This window comes from Pithys albifrons, unplaced genomic scaffold (genome assembly GCF_047495875.1).
Source record: "Pithys albifrons albifrons isolate INPA30051 unplaced genomic scaffold, PitAlb_v1 scaffold_42, whole genome shotgun sequence".
In the NCBI taxonomy this organism is placed as follows: domain Eukaryota; kingdom Metazoa; phylum Chordata; class Aves; order Passeriformes; family Thamnophilidae; genus Pithys; species Pithys albifrons.
The window spans coordinates 81,337-102,348 of record NW_027286057.1 but is presented as its reverse complement, the minus strand read 5'-3'; the positions used below and the strand labels follow the sequence as shown (position 1 = coordinate 102,348).

General features: G+C 52.3%; 2 protein-coding genes across 2 annotated transcripts in view; both read left to right on the top strand.

The window, feature by feature from the left end:
• The window catches only part of HOXC10 (homeobox C10), a 69,543-nt gene extending 49,968 nt beyond the window's left edge, over positions 1–19,575 (top strand). The window contains exon 2 of the mRNA XM_071581799.1: positions 19,138–19,575. Within this exon, the coding sequence (XP_071437900.1) occupies positions 19,138–19,211 (74 nt within the window). The 3' untranslated portion in view covers positions 19,212–19,575. The remainder of the gene's footprint in view (positions 1–19,137) is intronic.
• On the top strand, positions 97–2,083 carry HOXC5 (homeobox C5). Its single transcript, XM_071581802.1, has 2 exons — positions 97–1,055; positions 1,847–2,083. Exons 1-2 carry the CDS (start codon positions 599–601, stop codon positions 2,059–2,061), a joined length of 672 nt encoding a protein of 223 aa, XP_071437903.1. The 5' UTR covers positions 97–598; the 3' UTR covers positions 2,062–2,083.
• Positions 19,576–21,012: the final 1,437 nt, after the last annotated feature.

Here is a 21,012-nt window from a genome sequence, read left to right as displayed (position 1 = left end):
CCCCGCGCACCCCCCGCGGGCGCTTCCGCGGGCGCCCATCAATAACCCGCCCCGGGGTCAGGCGCGCAAATTGATGAGTGGCCGCCGCCGCTCACGTGACGCCACTTAAATATCCCATATTTGGGCAGGGGGGAAAAAAAAGAAAGAAGAATCCCCACCTATAAATTCTGCACTTTTAGGAGGGAACAAAACGCGGCCCCCCCACCCCTGAACTTCAAAAGGGCCACAAATCAACCCCTAATCAAAGAGGTTTAAAAAAAAAAAAGGGAAAAAAAAAGAGAGAGAGAGAGAGAGAGAGAGGGGGAAACGGGGCGGGGGGGGAAGGGAAGAAAAAAGAGAGGGGAAGAGGAAAAAAGAGATAAAAAGAAGAAAAAATAGAAGGATAAACAGGAGGGGGGAAGAGGAAAAAAGAGGGTGAAAAGGAGGAAAACAGAAGAAAAAAGGAAGAATAAAGAGGGAGAAAAGAAGAAAAAGAAGAAAAAAGGGGGGGAAAAGGAGGGGGAAAGGGGACAAAAAACAAGGAAAAAATCCCCCTCCCCAAATTTTCCTCCCCCCCCTTTTTTTTTTTTTATTTTGTTTCTTCCTCCCCTCCTCCACCATGAGTTCTTACGTCGCCAATTCGTTTTATAAGCAAAGTCCCCCCGTTCCTGCCTATTCCATGCAAAGTTATGGAAATTATGGAAGTGTGCCTGAGGTTCAGCCGCCCAGGTACCGCTACAGCGGCTTGGATTTGAGCAACCCCCTCCCCTCGGCCGGGGCTGCCTCGTCCCAGGGCGGCTCGGACATGTCTGCGACCCCCCGAGCCAACCCCGAGCGACCTTCCTGCACGGTCATGGGTTCTTCGGGGCATCCTTTAGCCAGAGACGATCAAGCATCCCTAAATCCCGGGATTTACAGTCAGAAGAGTGTTAACACGCCGCTGGAGGAGAGATCTAAGAGCTCGGCTGAAATCAAAGCCGAGCCCGTGCAAACAGCACAACAAGGAGGACCCCAACAGCAGCAGCAACAACCTCCACAAATTTACCCCTGGATGACCAAACTACACATGAGCCATGGTAAAACTTTCACTTCTTGATTTTTTTTTTTTTTTTTGTTTCGCTGGATTTTTTTTCCCCCCTTTTTTTTTTTTCCTTTTTTTTTTTTTTTTTTGCCTTGGGTTTTTATAGGCCATACGGGGCAAATAATAAAAAACCTGAGGTCGTAAATTTTACGACTAAGGCATCAATTGCTCGTAAAACTGTCCACTAAAAGGCTTAGAGGCTATAGACGCCCAAATTTATGACAGCATAATTGGATCATAGAAACAAAACGTGTATAAAAGGCAATATTCCATTTTTTTGGGAAGGGGGGGTTAAAAATAACTTGAAATACACGATGTTCTTTGAGGGTGAGCTGGGGGAAAAAAAAAAAAGACACCAGAAGAGAAGGTGTAGCAAAGAGGGGAGAGATTTTCCCCCCTCCGCCTTCCTGGGGCTGAAAGGGGGGGGGAAAAAAAACCTACAAGATCCCCCCGAAAAGATCTTTCCCTCCTTTGTACACTTCCTTATTGTCCGAGAGGAAACAGGTTCACTTCTGGCTCATCTACATGTGTTTGATCTGGGCTTTAGGAGGGAAGGGGGGGACTTGGGGGCTGAAGGTGTTGGGGAATGAAGGATTTCAGGCTCCTTCGCTCCCTGCGTGCCCAAAGACACGACAAACTTCTGTGTATCCCAGATTTGTAATCGGTTCGGAAAAGAAAAAAAAAAAAAAAGAAATAATAAAAAATTTATAATCCCTCCAGAACTGCTTTGGCGTTTCATGTGGTGCCTTCCCTTTTTTTATTTCAAGATATTTTCTTTTTCCCCAGAAACGGATGGTAAACGCTCCCGAACCAGCTACACCCGGTACCAAACTCTGGAACTAGAGAAAGAATTTCATTTTAACAGATACCTGACGCGGCGGAGGCGCATTGAAATCGCCAACAACCTCTGCCTGAACGAGAGACAAATCAAAATCTGGTTTCAAAACCGGAGGATGAAGTGGAAGAAAGATTCCAAGTTGAAAAGCAAAGAGGCTCTTTAGGTGGGATTGCAGGGGGGGGGGGGGGGGGCTCCCCTGCTTTTTTTTTTTTTTAATTAACATTAATATTATTATTTTTAAATTTTTGTTTTCCATGACTTCAGCTGGAAGCGACCTTGAGGAAACTTTGAATTTAGGGTGGGGAGGGAGGGAGCTGCTCGATGGACTCTGTCCATACCCTCACAAATTCCTCAGACAAAGGAAATCTCTTATTAATATGCAAAAAGGGGTGAAAAAAAACCCCAACAAACCAACAACCCGCTGGTGCTTCGTGCAAAAATTTAGTGTCTCGCTCCGTAGGTTGTTATGAAGTGTCCGAACCTGTGCACACTTTGGGGGAAAAACCATCAAGGGAACCAAAAAAAACAGAGCAAAAAGGGCTCAAAAAATCCGCAGCGTGGCTGGGTCGGGTGGTGGCAGCTCTAAAATCGCGATATTCCCAAGAAAAGTGTAAAAAGGGGCTGGTGAAGAAAGGGGGGGAAAAAGGAATTAAAGTGGAAAAAAAGCCACTAAGTTTGGGGAAGTCTCAGCTCCGCTCGGAAATGGGAGTTTCTGCTCTGCTTTGCTGGGAAGATGTTGTGGCACCTCTCCCGAAGCCCGAAGGGAAATGTTGCCCCTCTCTGGGCTTTGGCACCCCCAGAATTTACCCTAAAGCCGCGGCTCGGGGGCTCGGGGGGTATTTTCGTGTTTCGCCGGGACTCGGACGGCGTAATTTTATTATTATTTGCATATTAAAGGCTGAAGGGCCGTGGGGAGGAGGAGGAGGAGGGGGAGGACACCCCGTTTTGCGCGAATCCTCCGAAATTTCGGGGCAGGAAAGCGCAGCAGGGGAGGGGAGGGGGAGGGAGAAATAACCTCTGGATTTGGGATTATTGTGTATTTATTTGTTGCGTAATTAATGTGGATTTGCTAAATGCTCAAATATCTATTAAAAGCAGCCAAGGCGAACCCCAATTTGTACATCTCTGTCTAAATTCGGTCCCTGGCAGTAAATTCTTTCATTCCCCTCCCTCCCACAGCGATGTCCTCGATATATTTATTAGTTGTCGTTTCATCTGTGAGAGGGTGATGAAACTTCTATTTTGTCATATGGAATAAACAGCAAAATCACCCCAAAGTTGGTGAATATTTCTGTGCTCCTTCCCCGCCTCGGAGCAGCTCCTGCTCCTCTGTTACTTTGGCGAAGTATCGATTTCTTTGAATATTCTGTTCTTTATTTATTAAAAAAGTAGGTTTCGGGAAGGAGGAAGGGACGTTTTAGCTTAAACCTCCCTTATCCCCACACCCTGGACAAGGTACGTGCTGCTTTTCCTGTTTCCCAGAGCACGGAAAAGAGAGGAAAGGGCTTTCTGATTTGGTGCTGAAGGGCTGGCTGGGCCCTGAGGAAGGTGAGCTGCTCCCTCCGCCAGTTTGCACTTTTTAATCTTTATTTCTCTCAGGCTTTTCATTCCAGGCTGGTGTCCCCGCCTGGCAGATGGCACTTTAATAGGAATATGGGATTAAAATTACCTTCTCTCTCTGTTTCTTTCTCCTCCCCCCTCCTCTCTCCCCGATGTATACTCGGGATAAAATGGTTTTTACCCCCAAATCTCCCGGCCGTCGCTTCTGGCTGCAGGTTGGACGTGGGCAGGAGGTCCCAGTGCCTGACTGGAGGTGACTGGGATGGGGCTGGGGGCGCGGAGGGCCCGTCTGGGGGGTGGGGTGACCCCCTTGTCCTGAGGGGAGCAGCCCTGGGGGAGGCTGCGGGAAAGGGAAGGGCTGCAGGTCCCGTCTGGTTGGAGAAATGTATTAATCTATGCAATTATTTAATTATTTAAAGGGAAATGGGTATTCTTTTCTGTCTGGGCCTAATGTGGAACACATGGGCGCGGCTCCTGCGGGGGAAACGTGCCTTCCATAGAGTGTCTGTCTGTCTGTCCGTCCATCCATCCCTCCATCCATCTCTTCATCCCTCCATCCATCCCTCCACCCATCCCTCTGTCCGTCCATCCTTCCGTCCGTCCATCCATCCATCCATCCATCCATCCATCCATCCATCCATCCATCCCTCCATCCCAACACTCGGCTCCAAATGGATCCTCCACCCCATGGACGAGACTCTGGGCTGAGCAAACCCCTCTCGGCGGGTCCCCTGCGCCCCCTCCCCACGTGTTTTCCCCCACGGAGCCGCAGGGTGGGCGCAGCCCCCTTTCCCCTCCCCACCCCACTCGTGGGCAGCTCGGGGGGGGCTGCGCCACCTCCAGACGTTGCCGACGGATTTGCATAAAGCTCAACCTGGATTTTGGCAGGCAGATGGTTCGGCCGAGCCCCCAGACACGCACACGCGGGGCGGCTCCTCCCGGGCCCTGCCAGCTTTTTACAGGCGAAAACAAATGCCGGGGGAAGCCAATAAGCTCCATAAAACTTTATAGGATTTCCTTTTACACATGGGAAACAAGGGAACAATTTCCTGAACCTGCAAAACAAAAGTTTCCTCCTCCAGCGGCTCGGGCTGCCTTGAGGGGGGCAATTAGCTCGGGGGGCTCAAACAGGGGCGGCTCCTCATCCCCGAGGGCTTTGCTTTTAATTCTTATGATTTTATTTGCTGGTTGTTAGTCGCGGATTGTTATCCCGGTTATTTGGCGAGCTGCAAAGATGTTTAATTTTATTGGCGTTTAACACTCAGCGGATAAAAATCCTCTTTTATTTGCCTCTTTTCTGGCGTCTCGCCTGTCATTTCCCCGTCCGTTTGGGGTGAAATACTGCAAAGCCAAGCCAGGCTCTCCTCGCCTCGCACATTTCTCTGCTGCCTCTCTCGGAGTGGCTCCCCCACTCGTGGGGCCTGCGGGGGTGGCAGGGAGGGCTCAGTAGTCATTCCAATCATCTCTTTTCCCTTTTTTTTTTTTCTCTTTTCCCGGTTTTTATTCTTTCCCCATGCTGTGTAAATCTATTGACTGGTTATTCAGGCACAAAACCCTCTTGGCGTGTTCTGGTAATTGCTCGTTATTCCGTTCAATTTTCTCTTAAGCAACGTCTTTCCCTCTCTCTCACTGGGGTTATTGCGGCGTCTCTGGGTTATTATTTTTTATTCCGATTTCATTCCGCACTCTAACAACACTTTTCTCCTCTCCTTTTTAACTGTGGAACTGTCAAGGCAGCTTGGGTTGGTCAAGGCAAGGGTTAACCAGCTCTCAGCCCACGCGTGTTTTATCTGCCAGAGCAGGAAAAAAACCCACCAAACAAACCCAGATCCCCTTCCCAAAATACCCACTTTAAATATCAAACTTTCCCATTTCCACCCTGCAGAGCTGCGTGCGGCTACTTATGATTAATTATTGGCTTCTCCTGCCCCGGGGAGGGGGGAGAAGGGTCGGGGGGGTCTCTGCACCCCTCACCCCTCTCTTTAAGGGGCATTTTTCTGGGCACTGCTGGGTCTTGGGTGGGTGTTGTTGCTGCTGCTGTTCTGGAAGAGATTTACCTCCTGAATTCCCCTCTCGGCTACTCAATCCCTTCCCAAAGAGTCAAGAAGGAAATAGAAAAGGACTTACCTTGCCCCGTCATCCGTGTCAACCCCGTGAGAACTTAAAATGGCCCAAAACCAACCAACAAACCAAAGTTCCTATTTTTGTTTTCTTTTATGTATGTCTATTAATCCAGGACGACTTTTGCTTTGTTTGAAAAAACAAAAACAAACCAACAACAAAACAAAAAAAAAAAAACCAAAACAAAACAAAACAAAAAAAAAAAGCAAAGCTCTTTTAGTTTCACCACGAACATTAGGCAGAAATACTCATGGCTTCTATGCGAATTTAGTAGTTTAAAACTTTTGAAGGTTATTTATGTGGATGGCCCTAAGCAAAAGCCCTGAATGGCTCTCAGGGAGCACGTGATGTCATTAAACTAAGTTTTATGGTTTGGGGGAGCTGACAAACCCACAATATATTTACATCATATATAATCTTAACTGTCCACCATCGCAGCTGCTCGAGCTGTTTAACGCTGGGACAGTGGGACAAGAGCTTAGTGCGGAGCGCGGCGGCTCAAGGGGCTCCCGGAGCGGCTTCTCCTCGGCCACCCCAGTAAGTTTGGCTCCTTCCTTGGGCTCTTTTCTCCTCGCAAATCTCCTTCGACTCACTGCGATTTTTTTTTAACATCGCCAAAGATTGCGAAACGTTTTTAACCTTCCCCCTCCTTCGCGTGGGAAAAGGGGGGTGTGGGGATGAGATGGAATGTGAGTTTTCTGCAGGCGAAGGATCTTATCTGGCAGGAATCTCAGCCCCCCTCCCGCCCCAGTCTCATCCCCAGGGCTGTTGCAGGGGAGATAAGGCCAAGGCAAGTCTCTGTATCGCTGGTTGGGCAGCAAATCTCCCCCTTCCTCGGGCACAGCCCCGGGGTGGGCTCTGAGCGCCCCAAAGTTTCCCCCCCTCAAGGATTTGTATTTTTGGGTAAAAGGTGGGTTAATTTTTGTGGGGGAGAGAAGAGGTGAGAGGGAAGGAAGTGATGGAGGAGGATAAAAGGGGGGGATCTCTTGGCGCCGTGGGAAGGGAAGGGCCTGTGAGGGGCGGGCGGGGCCGCGGCAGGTGCGGGGCGAGCAGGGAGGGCACCGGAGGGGCACCCGAGGGGGCACCCGGAGGGGGAACCGTGAGGGGAAAAAGGATCTGTGAGAGGGTCTGCAAAGAAGGACTCTGAACCCACCTCCCCCCCGGGGCCTCCTGGAGGGGAATTTGGGGACGGAGGGACTGCCACTCGTGGCGGGGTCACTTGTGGAGTTGTCACTCGTGGTGGGGTCACTTGTGGAGTTGTCACGAGTGGTGGAGGGGCCACGTGTGGAGCGGGGGGATCTCGTATTGGGGGAACCCTCATGGGAACCCTCTCTTGGGACGCCCCCTCCCCATGGGGCACTTTGGGGTCAAACCCCCCGCTCCGAACAGACCTGGTCGGGGCTGGAAGGGAGAGGGGCAGAGGTGGCCTCGCTCTCTGCCCGGGGCATCTCCCACGAGCGGGGAATCCCACGGAAAACAATGGATTGCCCCCCACCAACCCCTCCCCGGGTCATGGCCGGGCCCCTGCTGTTCTCGGGGGGGAGACACTCGGCTTTTGGGGGTATCCCAGGCCTGGATTTAGGGGGGGCTGTGCCCTCGGGTGGGATGTTCCACTGGGGAGGTTGTCTGGGGGTGTTTTGGGCAGGAGAGGGGCACATGGGCACCCACCCACCCCCACATGCACCCACCCACCCCCAGACCCCTCATGGGCACCCACACACAGCCCCACAGGTGCCCCCACGTGCCCCCCCATCCCCTCACACATAACCCCACTCACCCCCCCCACACTCGCCCACATCCCCCCACAGACCCCCCTCACATACCCCTACCCCAGACCACCCCCCACACACAAGGACAGTCACAAACACGGGCACACACGTGTGCCCACAGGCGTGAACACACGTGGGCACCCACATGGGCACGCCTGGTCTGGCACGTGCAGTTGGGTGAGTGCAGAGGCACAAGCCTTGCACACACCCACAGAACCCCCTTGGCACCCACAGAACCACCCCAGCACCCACGGAGCCCCCTTGGCACCCACAGAACCCCCTTGGCACCCACAGAACCCCCTTGGCACCCACAGAGCCCCCTCCCAGCACCCACAGAGCCCCCTTGGCACCCACAGAGCCCCCCCAGCACCCACAGAGCCCCCTTGGCACCCACAGAACGCCCTTGGCACCCACAGAGCCCCCTCCCAGCACCCACAGAGCCCCCTTGGCACCCACAGAGCCCCCCCAGCACCCACAGAGCCCCCTTGGCACCCACAGAACGCCCTTGGCACCCACAGAGCCCCTCCCCAGCACCCACAGAGCCCCCTTGGCATCCACACAGCCCTCTTGGCACGAAGGCAGCTCCCCCAGCACCCACAGAACCCCCACACGTGCACAGCTCCCCACACTCCTGCACACGGACACTCAAGGGTCTCACAAGCAGCCACCACGTGTTTAACGACACTCGTGGGGACTCTGGAGGGCTCCGGGTGTCCTTGAGGGGGTTCTGTGGGTGCTCAGGGGCCTCTGTGGGTGCTCAGGGGGTTCTTTGGGTGCTCAGGGGGCTCTGAGTGTGCCGAGTGGGCTCTGTGTGTTCTGGGAGGTTCTGTGAGTGCTGAGAAGGCTTTGTGGGCACTGAAGGGGTTCGGTGTGTTCTGAGGAGCTCTGTGGGTGCAGAGAAGGGCTCTGTGGGTGCAGAGAGGGGCTCTGTGGGTGCAGAGAAGGGCTCTGTGTGTTCGGGGTGGGGGTGTCTCCGTGGGTGCTGAGGGTCCCTCAGGATCCTCCCTGCAAGGATGGGGACCCCCTTTCAGCCAGGGCCAAAGCCCCCTCAGCACCCCAGGGACGCTGCCACCCACCCAGAGGGGGGTTAGGGCTGTCCCCCACCCGGGGGTGATCAGGGACTGGGGGGTGCCAATTTTGTTGGTGCCCCCCACTCCTCAGGCACAACCTTTGGGGTAAGAGAGAGCGACACAGAGACCCCCAAATCATTCCCTCTCCACAGTTCTGAGGGGTGTTCGAGCCCCCCAAAAGCAGGAGCAGCCCTGGCACAGCGCCCTGGGTCCTGTGAGCCTTCTGGGGACACCCAGCGAGTGGGGATTTTAACTCCAGGGTGTCTAATTTGGGGGTGTCCCTCGGGAGATGAGACCCCCCGGGGGGAGCAGTTGTCTGTCTGTCTGTCTGTCTGAGGTCACAGGGTGGGCTTTAGCAATTCTTGGGGGGAGCTCCCCTTCTGCAGAGACCCTGTGAGCCCCCCCAGTTTCTCTGTCCCCTTTTCGTAACCCCCTCCTCGCGCCGGGGCCCCACAGACCAAAGCCCAGGCGTGTTTTGGGGTGGAGATTTAATCTCCCTCACGGAGTTGGAGATGAATTTCTCGCCTCCGTCGCACTGCGAAGGTGGACGCCCCCCTGGGTAGATCCACTCCCCAAGTCCCACCCAGCAATGGGGATCGATGGGGGTCTCTAGAACACCGATCGACCCCCCTTTGGGGACAGGTGTGACCCCAACGCGTCCCCTCCGAGCGTTTATCAAAATCCAGCACCTGAAATAATCAGCGTTTCCTTTACACCCCCCGATCAGGAGATGTTCCCACGGGGGTGGGGCAAAAACACTCACGGCTTTTCGAGGGGGTCCCGGGGGTCTCCTCCACCCCGGACAGTGCAGGTGCTGCAGGCTTGGAAAAGGGAAAAAATGCTACAAATTGGAGTTCTTTCCTTTATTTAGGGATCGTTAAGAGTGGGGAAAGGTACCAAAAAAAAAAAGTGCCAAAAATATCTCCAAGCTTCGGGAAAACGCAGCGCCCTGGGAATCCCCCGGACCCCACTCGGGACCCCACCCGATCCCCCCTCAGGAAACCCCCCCGGTCCTCTCTCGGGAACCCCTCGGTCCCCACTCGGGAACCCCCCGGTCCCCACTCAGGACCCCCCCTCGGTCCCCACTCGGGAGCCCCCCGGTCCCCACTCAGAAACCTCCCCGGTCCCCACTCAGGAACCCCCCCTGTCCCCACTCAGAAACCTCCCCGGTCCCCACTCAGAACCTTCCCCGGTCCCCCCTCGGGACCCCCCCCCGGTCCCCACTCAGGAACCCCCCCGGTCCCCACTCAGGAACCCCCCCCGGTCCCCACTCAGGAAACCCCCGGACCCCACTCAGGACCCCCCCCCGGTCCCCACTCAGAAACCTCCCCGGTCCCCACTCAGAACCTTCCCCGGTCCCCACTCAGGACCCCCCCCCGGTCCCCACTCAGGAACCCCCCCCCGGTCCCCACTCAGGAAACCCCCGGGCCCCACTCAGGAATCCCCCCGGTCCCCACTCGGGAACCCCCCGGTCCCCACTCAGGAACCCCCCGGCCCTCATTCCATCACCCCAAAACCACACAGAGTCCTCGAGAAGCTGCTTTTAAAATCGTGCTGTTGGGGTAACACAGAATCGCTCCAAACCTGGAAGGATCCAGGAGGATTTGGGAGGTACCTCCCTCTCCTTCAGGGACCACCAGAGCTCTGCGGGGGTAAAAGGGGATGTTTTCCCACTCGTGTCGAGACCGGCTGGGACAGAAACACGGAGATTCCAAGATCTGGGGAGAAAGATGAAAGTTTTTTGCCTCTGATGTGAAACTCGGCTCTTTTTTCCCACCTCTTCCTCTGGGTGATGAATTGGGGGGTCATTAAAAATCAATGCCGCGTTGGAGACATTTCTTCCGGATATTTTGGGTTTTCGCTTAATTTGAGTTTAATACGCATTTAATTTGAGCTCAGAAGCTGCTTCGCCTTTTCGTGTGAGAGCGAGAGAAATGTCCGGTCGGGCGGGGTGTGAATTACGGGATCAAAACAATAAGAAATCTCCCTTTGTGGTAACAAGCAAAATAAACTTCGGCATAATTAGACAGGAGGGGGAAAAAAACAAAGCGCGGAGGATGACTCTGGGAAATAAAATTTCCTCGTGTCCAGTTGGGTGCTGAAAATAAAATGAGTTATTGGAGGGTGGATGAAAAGAGGAAGGAAATCCAGATGGGAGAAGTTCAGCCCGATGATTCCGTCCCGTGATCCAGGTGGTTTTTCTTCCCCGAGGTGAAGAAGAGAGTTTCTAAACACCATTTTCCATCCTCCCCCACCCCGTTCTCAGCAGCCGGGCCCGGCACATCCTACTGATGGATTGATTTTATTGATTTATTATCCGCTCCTCAAAGCGCGTTTCTATCAAATGATGTTTTGATCTGGGTTTTCCCGGTCAGGAGTTGAACCCCGAGTTATCGATTTGTTTTCCCCCCTCCTTTTGCTTTGCTGGGGGAGAACCCGCCGCGATTTTTCTCTCTCCTGGCCAGACGCGACTCCTTCCCCCAGCAGGGACTGGGAATCTCCATCCTCCCCATCCCCTTTCCCGGCTTTTAGGAAGGAAAGGATGAAAGAAGTAAACACACAATTCCAGTCTCTGCCAACACCTCCTTTTGATTTTTTTTTTTATCCCAACTTTTCTCCTCCTTGCGGGGAAAAGAAGGACCAAAGCAAGACGAACGCGAAATAAATCCCACCTTTATTTCCACTTCTATACAATTATTTCATCATTTTCTGCCAGCTTGGGCGGTGTCTGTGTCCATATTTATATTACAGGCAGCGGGACGCTGTGTATTTATGGATTTACATGGATAGATCAGGATCCATAGGGATATATATGGATAAATCCGCGCATCCAGAGGTGGGAGGGTGCCGAGCTCGGGCTGTGCACACCAATGTCAACAGACACGGGAATATTGAAATGTTTTCTTGGCACTCAGCGGATTCCTCTGATTCTCCCAGCAGTTAAATAATCACAGCGAAGGGAGAGCGGCTACTGTTGACCTCTGGGATTTATCCATGGCCAGGGAGGGATTTTAGAGTTTGCTGGAGTTTGGGCAAGAGGAGCTGCTTTAAAAAAACTGAAACTATTTCCTGTAGCGTTAAGATAAATAAATAAATATAACCTGGAGGGAGTCAGCGGTCGGTAATACCGATTATCCTCTCCTTGTTTTATCACGTCCTCTCCTTCTCCTTCTCCTTCTCCTTCTCCTTCTCCTTCTCCTTCTCCTTCTCCTTCTCCTTCTCCTTCTCCTTCTCCTCTTCTTCATTTTAAGGTTTTCAAGGCACCACTTTCCCTCTCCTTCCATCCCGTGTCCTCCCGCTTCCCGCAGATTCCCGGCTCGGCTCCAGCCTGGAGGTCTCTGCTGGGACCCCCTAGACCCTCCAGCCCACCAAATCCCGGCAATTCCGGGGGTTTCTTCTGCCAGACTCGAGGATTTGGGGAAGACTTTCAGTCCCTGGATTAGTTCCTTCCTTCCTTCCTTACTCTCTCCCTTCCTTCCCTCCTTCCATCTTTCCTGCCTTCCTTTTCTTTCCTCCCTTATTTATCTTTCCATATTTCTCTCTCTCTTTCCAGACATCGCACCTTTCTTTCCGTCTTCTCCCTCTTCTCCTCCGTCCCTTTTCCACCCCCCTGGGATCCCCCTAAAAACCCTTTGACAAAAAGCACCATCCTGGTGGGGGTTTCACCCCGTTTCTCCCGGTTCTCTCATTCCTGTGTTTATTTTCAGGCCTTTCCCCTTCTCCCACCCAGCCCAGACCTGCAGCAGGTTCGTCCTGGGTGTGGATGGGGAGACCCCAAAGCCTGGGAGGGACCCCCTTCCCTTTTGGGGGTTGGGGTCACCTCTCTGTCCGAGCCCCCATTAAGGGTTTGCAGGTTGAGCTTGAGGAGTGGCTGGAATTGATAACGGCGTGGCTCGTGTGTCACCCCCTCGGTGTCACCTCCCCCCCACCCCCTCCGCAGCACCGACCCCGTGTCAAAACACCCCCAAATTTGGGAACTGAACAAATTCCCCCCCAAAGTGGCACCTCGGAGCGTCCAACCCCTCCCCGAGTGCTGAGAGAGGTTTTGGGGGATCCCTGAGGGGTTTCCCCTCTGGAAGGGGGTGCTGAGCATCTCCTCTTGCCCCTTGGGGGGGTTTCTTCTTCTGGAGGACTTGGGTGAGATTTTGGGGAGGGGGCGAGAAAGGCAATTTGGGTGCCTGTCCAAAAAAAAAAAAATTCCCTCTTTCCTTCTCCTTTTCTCTCCTCTCCGAGGCAGAATAAACTCCCTTTATATGTTGGAAAAGGGGGAAAGATTCCCCTGCAGACTCGAGCTGACACTTTACATCTGTGTTGGCTCCTCTTCGGTCGTTGCCTCTTGTCGGAATTAATTCTCTGGAATATCGTGGTGAAAGAGGAAGATTTAAAAATCCGGCCGGGCCGTGTGTAAGGGGGGAAGTGGAGTATGAACAAACCGATATTTCATGGGAGGCTCCCAGAGAGCTGCGCCAGCGCCGGATCCTCACAGAAACCCCCAGCGAGATGTTTCCAGGCAGATCTGGAGCTTAAAAGCAGATTTTTGGGGTGTCTCCGTTTGCACAACCCCTCGCAGGCTGCTCCTCGCTCCTCGGGCTGCTTCCCCCTTCTGTCCCTTTTTATCCCTTTTTATTCCCCGAAAAAAGCAGCTGCTCACCTTGCCCTGTTTTCCTTGAACAACTAAAGGATCGGGAGCGCCTTTAGACTTGGGAAAAGGCGACTTTCCCCCCAAATCCTCTATGGACCCAGGCAAGGGGGCTGGGGGATTTTTCTTATTATTATTTTTCCCCTTCTTTATTTTCTTCTTATTTTTTTAAAAATATTTCTCTTTATCCTTTTCCTTCCATCACCCTTTCCCCCTCCCACCTTTATTTTCCTTCCCGTTATTTTTCCTTCCCTCCCCACCTTTATTTTTCTTCCCGTTATTTTTCCTTCCCTCCCCACCTTTATTTTTCTTCCCGTTATTTTTCCTTCCCCCTCTCCCACTCCCACTTTTTCTTTTTCCAGGGAAGCAGCCGATTCCTTATCAGCTCGGGATTGATGCTGGGGCCTGTTTCTCTCGATCATGCCCTCGGCTCCTCGTGCAGCAGCGCCGCTCCCTTTGCTCCGGGGGCCGTGAGTGATGATTCCCGCGGCTCCCAATGCCGCTGGAATTCTAATGGCTCCACGGCCAGGGCCGAGACCTTCTCGCCTCCTTTCCCTGCCAGCAATTTTAGGGAGTCCCTTCCCCGAAATCCCCACGCGGGGCTCGCCCTTCCCCAGCTCCTGTTGCTCGAGGCCCCCGCGGAAGCCGCGCAGCGTTTTTATTAAAAGCTTTTGATGGATTCGCCTTGGGGATTAACTAAGATAATAGTTTATTGCGCTGCGAAAGATTAAACTGAAAGTACCCTGGTGCAAAAAAATAAATAAACATTAAAAGGAGAGCGGAGAGCCTTTCCTCGCCTGAAATCCCTGTTTTCCCATCCGAACAAGGGTCCCCCGGGGTGGCCGCGCCGCCTTCCCGGGGCAGCATTGGTACTATTATTATTATTATTATTTGATTTAATTGCAATTAGAGCTCTTATTATGAATATTTAAGTACACGCGAGGGCTCGGCCAGGCTGTGGGTGCAGAGGGGACACCCCGCTCCCCTCGGGGAGCAGAATTCCCTGTGGGAACGGAGCGATTTCCCTGCGAGGTGTCAGCGCTGGGGGTGCTGCGTGTCGGGTTTAAAGAGGGTGTTCACACTGCGAGAGGAGCTTAAAACGCGGCCCAAGAGGCGATAAAACCGGGACTGAAATCCCGCGGCCCTTCGTGCCATCGCTGCCACCTCCGCCCCGGCGGCGGGCGAGGGGTCTGCCCTCCCTGGCACGGGGCAGGATCCCCCCACACCCACCCGGGACGACCCCCACGAGTGTCACCCCCTTCTCCTCCCTCCTCACCCCGCTGTTCATTGAGCTGCTCCAAGGAAGGAGCACCCGAGGGGTTTAATAACAGCGGGGTATTGATCGGAGCTCGCAGCAGCCTGAGAGGGGCTGGCGAGGGGCTGGCGAGGGGCTGGCGAGGGGCTGGAGGGCTCGGGGGGCTCGGGGGGCTCTGGCTGTGTGTGCTCAGACCATTCGTGGACCGAGTTGGGGGGAAAAAAGCGGATTTTCCACATGTTTTATGGGCTGCTTTTCGCCCAAACTGTGCTGGGTGGCGGCCGCAAAGTCAGAACCCCCCGGGTTGGTTTGGAATTGCAAAGGGGGTGAAAACTGAGCTTCGTGTCCGCTCGGCAAGACTCAAAATGTACCGAAGAGGGGGAGTTTTCCCTTATTTTGTCCCCTTTCGCCCCGTTTTGCTGCCAGGTCGGGGGTTGTGCATCCCTGTGAGTGAGGGCTGGACAGCGAGTCCTCCCTCCCCAAATTCCCTGGTGTGATCCCCCCAAGCTGGTGCTGGATTAACTTTCTACGGGGGGAAACACCTTGAATTTTTATCTCCTGTCTCTACACACTATTTTTTCCCACCCCCTTTCCCCGGCCCAAGCCTTGGTGGACTCAGGATTAAGGAGCCCAAAGGTGGACTCGGCCGAGGGGTGTGAGGGAAACAACTGAGTGGGAAATGATCTTAATTACTAATATTGTCATCCCCGGGGAGGGTTTCCAGGCGCTGAGAGCAGTAAGTACCACTCAAGCAGGAGCTCTTTCCAAGCCTCAAGTTTGTGTATGTTCCCATCCCATAAAATAACATCCCCAGAGCCGCTAATGGGCTCTCGGTGCCCCCCGGACACTTTCTCCTCCAACTTTCTCTTTCTCCCTCCTCAAAACACGCCCTTTCCCCCCCAAAACAAACCCACTGCTTTCTTTTCAACTTAACCCAGGGTTCAGCAGTTATCTGGTGGGTCAGCGTAAGTCGGCTTTGTGTAGGAAAAGTCAAGGAGAAATCTCGGCTCCTGTAAATAATCGCGCTTAAAATCACCCTCCGACTCTGCCCTTGGAGCCCCCACCCCAATAACCCCCGTGGCAAAACCCAAATAAATATTTGAAGCCTAAAAGAAAATGGATCTGAAGGAGAGAGAAAACCCTCCCTAAGGCCAACAAACCAGCGAAGGGCCCAGCTGTGGTCACATGAACTCGGGCGACCCGGCACACAAATAAAACGCGATGTTGAGGTTATTGCTCAGCTCCGGCTCCGGGCGCCTCGTTAAGGGGGTGATTTGCTGAGGAAGTGGAGCTGTGGCACAAACCTGGGGCTGCTCGGCCCTGAGGAGCCGCAGGAGAAGTTGGGCAGCGCTTTGACTTGGGTATGGGGGGCTTTGATTTGTTTTAAACCAGAGGTTCTCTTTAAAAAAAAAAAGGAAAAAGAAAAAGAGCAAAAAGAAAAGAAGAAAGAGTAGAAGGAAGAAAAAAGTAGAAGGAAGAAAAAGTAGAAGGAGGAGAAAAGTAGAAGGAAGAAAAAAGTAGAAGGAAGAAAAAAGAAGAAGGAAGAAAAAGTAGAAGGAAAAGTAGAAGGAAGAAGAAAGCAGAAGGAAGAAAAAAGAAGAAGAGAAGACAAGAATGAAGAAAAAAGAGAAGAAGAAGAAGAAAATATGAAGATGGTGGAAAAGAGGGTGATAAAGGAGTGATGGGGAAAGGAAAAAAAAAGGCAAAAACCTATACAAAATAAAGCCAAAAATAAATTGAAAAGTCTGTCGCCCACCAAGGGACAAGTTTGGCTCTCACTGGGCTCCAGAGGAGTTCCTGGGCTGAAGGGCCTGTGCCAATTAAATTCTAAATAAAATAGCAAATATTTCCAGCACAGCCAAACCTCAGCTCGGAGGGGGCTGCGCTCAAAGCCCCCGATTTTTATTTTTTGAGTCCTCCCCTCCGTTTTGGAGGAGCAGAGCGGGAGGTGAGAGGAACAAAAACCAACAATTTCTCCAGCATAAAAATGAAACATCAAATTAGTTTGCCTCTGGGCTTCATTTTTCCCCTTCTACATTATAACTAGTTATTGAACTCGCTAGAAGATCTAAAGGCCATTTGTGAGGAGAGAAATTTCAATGGAGTTCCCCCATCAATAACTCCTTGGCAGTGACCTATTGGATCAAGTCAAACAGTTGAGGTGAAATTCAGGTCACGCTGTCTAACCAATATTAAAATGCGCCCACTTTTTAAAAAGCCACTTTCAACGAGATTTGAAGAAAATTGAATTCCTGGGTGGGGTGAGAAGGGGTGGGGGGAAGGGAGGGAGGAAGGTGCTGCTTTGCATATTTGGTTTTATTTCACTTCTTTGGCAAACACGAGGGGTTCGTGTTCAATACGTGAAAACGGAGGGATAAATATTTACGTTATTAGTTGCTTTGAGGAAAGAGGCTCCAAAGAAAAATGTGGAGGTTGGGGCTGCGGGTGACGGGCTCTGCTTATTAAAATCGTTTTAGGCCGATTCATTACTTTTACTGACAACAGATTTAAGGGAAAAAAAATCAATTAAACATTTGCATATTTCTTTGCATAAATTAGACCTCGTCTATTTGCATTAGGACGGGACAAAAAGGAAAGGGCTTTGCGTTCGCTGCCTGCAAGTTGTAGGCAAAAAAAAAAAAAAAAAAAAGAATTAATTACATGTCATTGCCTGTGGCGGGGAGAACCCAACTGGTGAAAAACCCATAAAAATATATATATATTTATAGGCAGTTTTTTAGTTCTCCCACCACTAATTGTGCGCTAATCACTTTAAAACAAGCTGGGAATCCAAGTCCAGGCCCGAAGTGATCCCCCCCTCCCGCATCTCGAGGAGCAGAGTTCAGCCTCGGCCCCGCTTTGGCCATTCTTGTGAACCGCGGCTAACAAACCCCCAGTATGTAGGTACTTCATTTTTTCCTGGGAAGCACAGATTGCTAATGGGCCGCGGGACAGGTTACGGAACGGTCAGTATGGAAATGCCCAACACAATGAATCCGCAGAGACAATGCCACTGATTTTTCTTCCGTACTGTCAAAAAGCCGCTTTGTACTTAAAAAACGTCCCTGCGATCCATCCCAGATCCATATTCGGCGGCCCTCGGAAGAAAACAATCCCCTAAATAATGCCCTAAATGGGATTATTCCGATTTTTCCCTTATTTTTTTTTGCTGTTTGTTCCGTGTCGAGGTGCTGCGTTTCGGGGGGTTTTGTCCCTGCCGAGTGTTTCTGGGCTGTGCCGGAGGGGGACGAGGGATGCAGAGCGGTGGGAGGGCGCCTTTATAGACAAAAGAGCCAGATTCTTGTACAACTATTCTTCACACGTCCCCGCAGACTTATTTTACAGAGGGGAAAAAAAAAAAAAAAGGAGGGGCGATTAAATAAATAACAAATCCAAACACTTCAGTAAAGGGCACAACTCTCAACTCTGGGTAAAAACCGAAAGAGGGGGCAAGAATGTGAATCCACAAGCGATAAAAAGGGGGAAAGAGGATGATTTGGGGGGGTCTATTTGAAAGAAATTCTGGGGATTTCTTTCTTTTACTTTTTTTCTTTTAATGTAGTTGTAAGAAATCTGGACACACCTCCCCCCAAAGGGACAGATGGGGAAGAGAAGTCCCCAAAAATAGATTTTGGGAAGAACTGGGGGTTGGGAGGGTGCAGACGGTGCAAATAAAGTTGCGTTTCCCCCCTGAGAAAGATCCCAGAGCCGCCCAGTTTGTGACCTTCACGCCTTGAGGGTTTTTTTTTTTTTGGATGCTTTGATTCCTCCCAGTTTGTTTCATGCTTTTATTTTCCTTTTTCAAAAAATTATTTTAAATACCCAGCACCCCTAAGAGAAAGCATCCAATCCATCCTTAAGAGAACTACCTGTGGATATTTATTTATTCTGCTGGTGCTTATTGAAACCATCTATTGGGGGGGAAGGGGGGAAGAGGGATGTGCGTAGGTAAAAATTACTTTATTAACTCTCCATCTTTATTCAATATTCCCTCAGCCTTGGAATAAAGTTGTTGCATCAGTCTGAACTATAAATGTCAAAGCCCTGCATGAGGCTGAGGTGTTCGGGCAGGATGAAGTATCGCTGGAGAAAAGGAATTTATTGGATATATTTAAATCAATGTTTTGGGTTCCGGAATACATTTCTATTCATGTCCTTTTTTTTTTTTTTTTTTTTTTTGCCCCCATCCCCCTTCACTCCCTCACCCCGAAACCTCTCAGGCGGAACAAGGAATTTCCCTCCTAGAGGTTTATCCATAGGCGTTTCTCTCTGGAATTCCGGGATTTACAACTTTAGGAAGGAGCAGGCTCTGCCGGAGCACGGGGCCAGCAATTAGCGAAGCCCCGCGGATCCCCCGGCAATAAACCCTCCCCCAAAAAGCCAAATAAAAGGGGAAAAGCCTCACTCCGTGTCCCGGTGCCCAAAGAGACGCGGAGTCGGTGCCCGGGAGGGGCTCGGCCCCCCCAGCCCTCCCCGTCGCTTATATGTACCCTGTAGACTCGAATTTGTGTGAGCGTTTCCCAGTCACAAATTCGTCTCTAGGGGAATATATGGGTGATGCCAGAGCCTTGGAAAGTTCTGCTTTCCTTTAATTGCAGCGCTCCTAATTAAACCCTCCGACCCTGCTGATGTCATTTGCTAAAGGTGCTTTATTTAAACTGCGAGAGCGGCGATTGCGCTTTGCCAGGGCTTGTTAATAATAATTAAATTAAAAAAAAACAACTAGAAAGGGAGAGGCAAGAAGCAGAACCTCCGCGATGACTGGGGGGGAGTGTGGGGGTGATAATAATCAAAATAAAATCCCATTATTACTTTTCATCTCCAGAAGAAACAGCAGCCACCGCAAACACAACTCTGAGCCAAGAGCACAAAGAGCCCCGACCATTTCGCAGTGACTGATTTATGGCGTTTTACAACCCCATAAAAAGCTGTAACAACCAGCCAAAAGCCTTCGACACCGCTGGCACATTTAGTCTAATAAATAAAACATAAACAGTTAACTTTATGTGTCACTTTTATTGTTATCAAGTAAAATATGGCAATGCCCTGCGAGCTATGATTTTCAGCTATAATTGTTATCAAGCACAAGGAGGGAATACCCCACCGCCCTCTCCTGCCCCGCTCTTCGGGCAGAGGTGGAGATGACAAATAATTAAAAGAACCCTTTAATTGAGGGATTAAAAGCCCTCCCAAAATGTTGCCATCGCTCGCAGCGCCCCGACCTGAGCCGGGGGTGGTGGGAGCCATTTTTGGCATCTCTCCGGCTTCGCCCCCCAAATGCCAACCAGGGCAATGTGTGTGGGCACCAGAGGGAGGGCAGCGCTTTGAGGCTGAGCCTGGGAGGGTCCTGGTGCTGCCACGCGTGAGGGTGTCCCCCCCCCGTGGGACCTCACCTGGGGCACGCAGGGCCGAGGGAAGGCGGGTGATGCCTCCCAAAAATACCCTCCCACACCACAAAGGCCGCGGGTCCGCAGCGTTTGGGGGGCAAACAGGGGGGTCCCCGCGGTGTTTGAGGTGGGGGCAGTGCCAGCCTCGCCCTTGGGGTCCTTGTCCCGTCCCCCCAACCCCAGACAGAATTCAAGGCAGGGGCAAGAAATGATCTTCCTTCCAGGTAACTGCCCACCCCCCAGAAAAGGTGTCGATGGGGTTTAACCCCCTCCCCTTTGCCATGGGGGGGTCTGGGGGGCGGGAGGGAATGGGGGGACCCCCCCAAGGGGTCCCCAACCTGCCCCAGCCCCTGCCCTGCTCTGGGGGGTTGGGAGGGGAGGTGGGATTAGAGTTTGGGGGGTCTGAGGGGTCAGTGCAGATGGGCACACACAGTGACACTCACACTGACACTGACACGCTCACACTGACACTGACACACTCACACTGACACTGACAGTCACACTCACACACACACTGACACACTCACAGTCACACTGACACTGACATACTCACAGTCACACTGACACTGACAGTCACACTCACACACACTGACAGTCACACTCACACACACACACTGACACACTCACAGTCACACTGACACTGACACACTCACAGTCACACTGACACTGACAGTCACACTCACACACACTGACACTGACACACTCACAGCCACACTGACACTCACACTGACACATTCACACACACACTCACACTCTGACACACACACACACTTACACTGGCACTCACACATTCCCACTGACACACACACTGACACACACACTGACACACTCACACATTCACACTCACACACACACTGGCACACTCACACACATTCACACTGCACTGACACACACACACACTTTACACTCACACATTCACACTCACACACTCACACACTTTACACTCACACATTCACACTCACACACTCACAGATTCACACTCACACTCACACTCACACTCACACTCACACACACTCACCGTCATAGTCACACTGACACTGACACTCACACTCACACCCTCACACCCAGGGCGGGGGGCTCATTGTTCCCACCTCAGCTGTCGGAGGGTGCCCGCTGCCCCCCAAGACCCCCACTCAGCCTGCCCCTTCCACACCGACCCCATCCCCACCCCTCACCCCCACCCAGAGGGTCCCCCATTGTGTGTGTGCCCCCCACCAGCAGCAGCCCCGCGGGAGGTGCGGACCCCCCGCACCCACCCCCCCTCCCCAGGGCGCCCCTTTCCCCCCATCCCCCCCCATCCCCCCCCGCCACAG

Coding starts and splice junctions, on each gene's coding strand:
- HOXC5 (XM_071581802.1), top strand. CDS start 599: ATGAGTTCTTACGTCGCCAATTCGTTTTATAAGCAAAGTCCCCCCGTT. Junction 1,056..1,846: donor CAAACTACACATGAGCCATG/GTAAAACTTTCA, acceptor CTTTTTCCCCAG/AAACGGATGGTAAACGCTCC.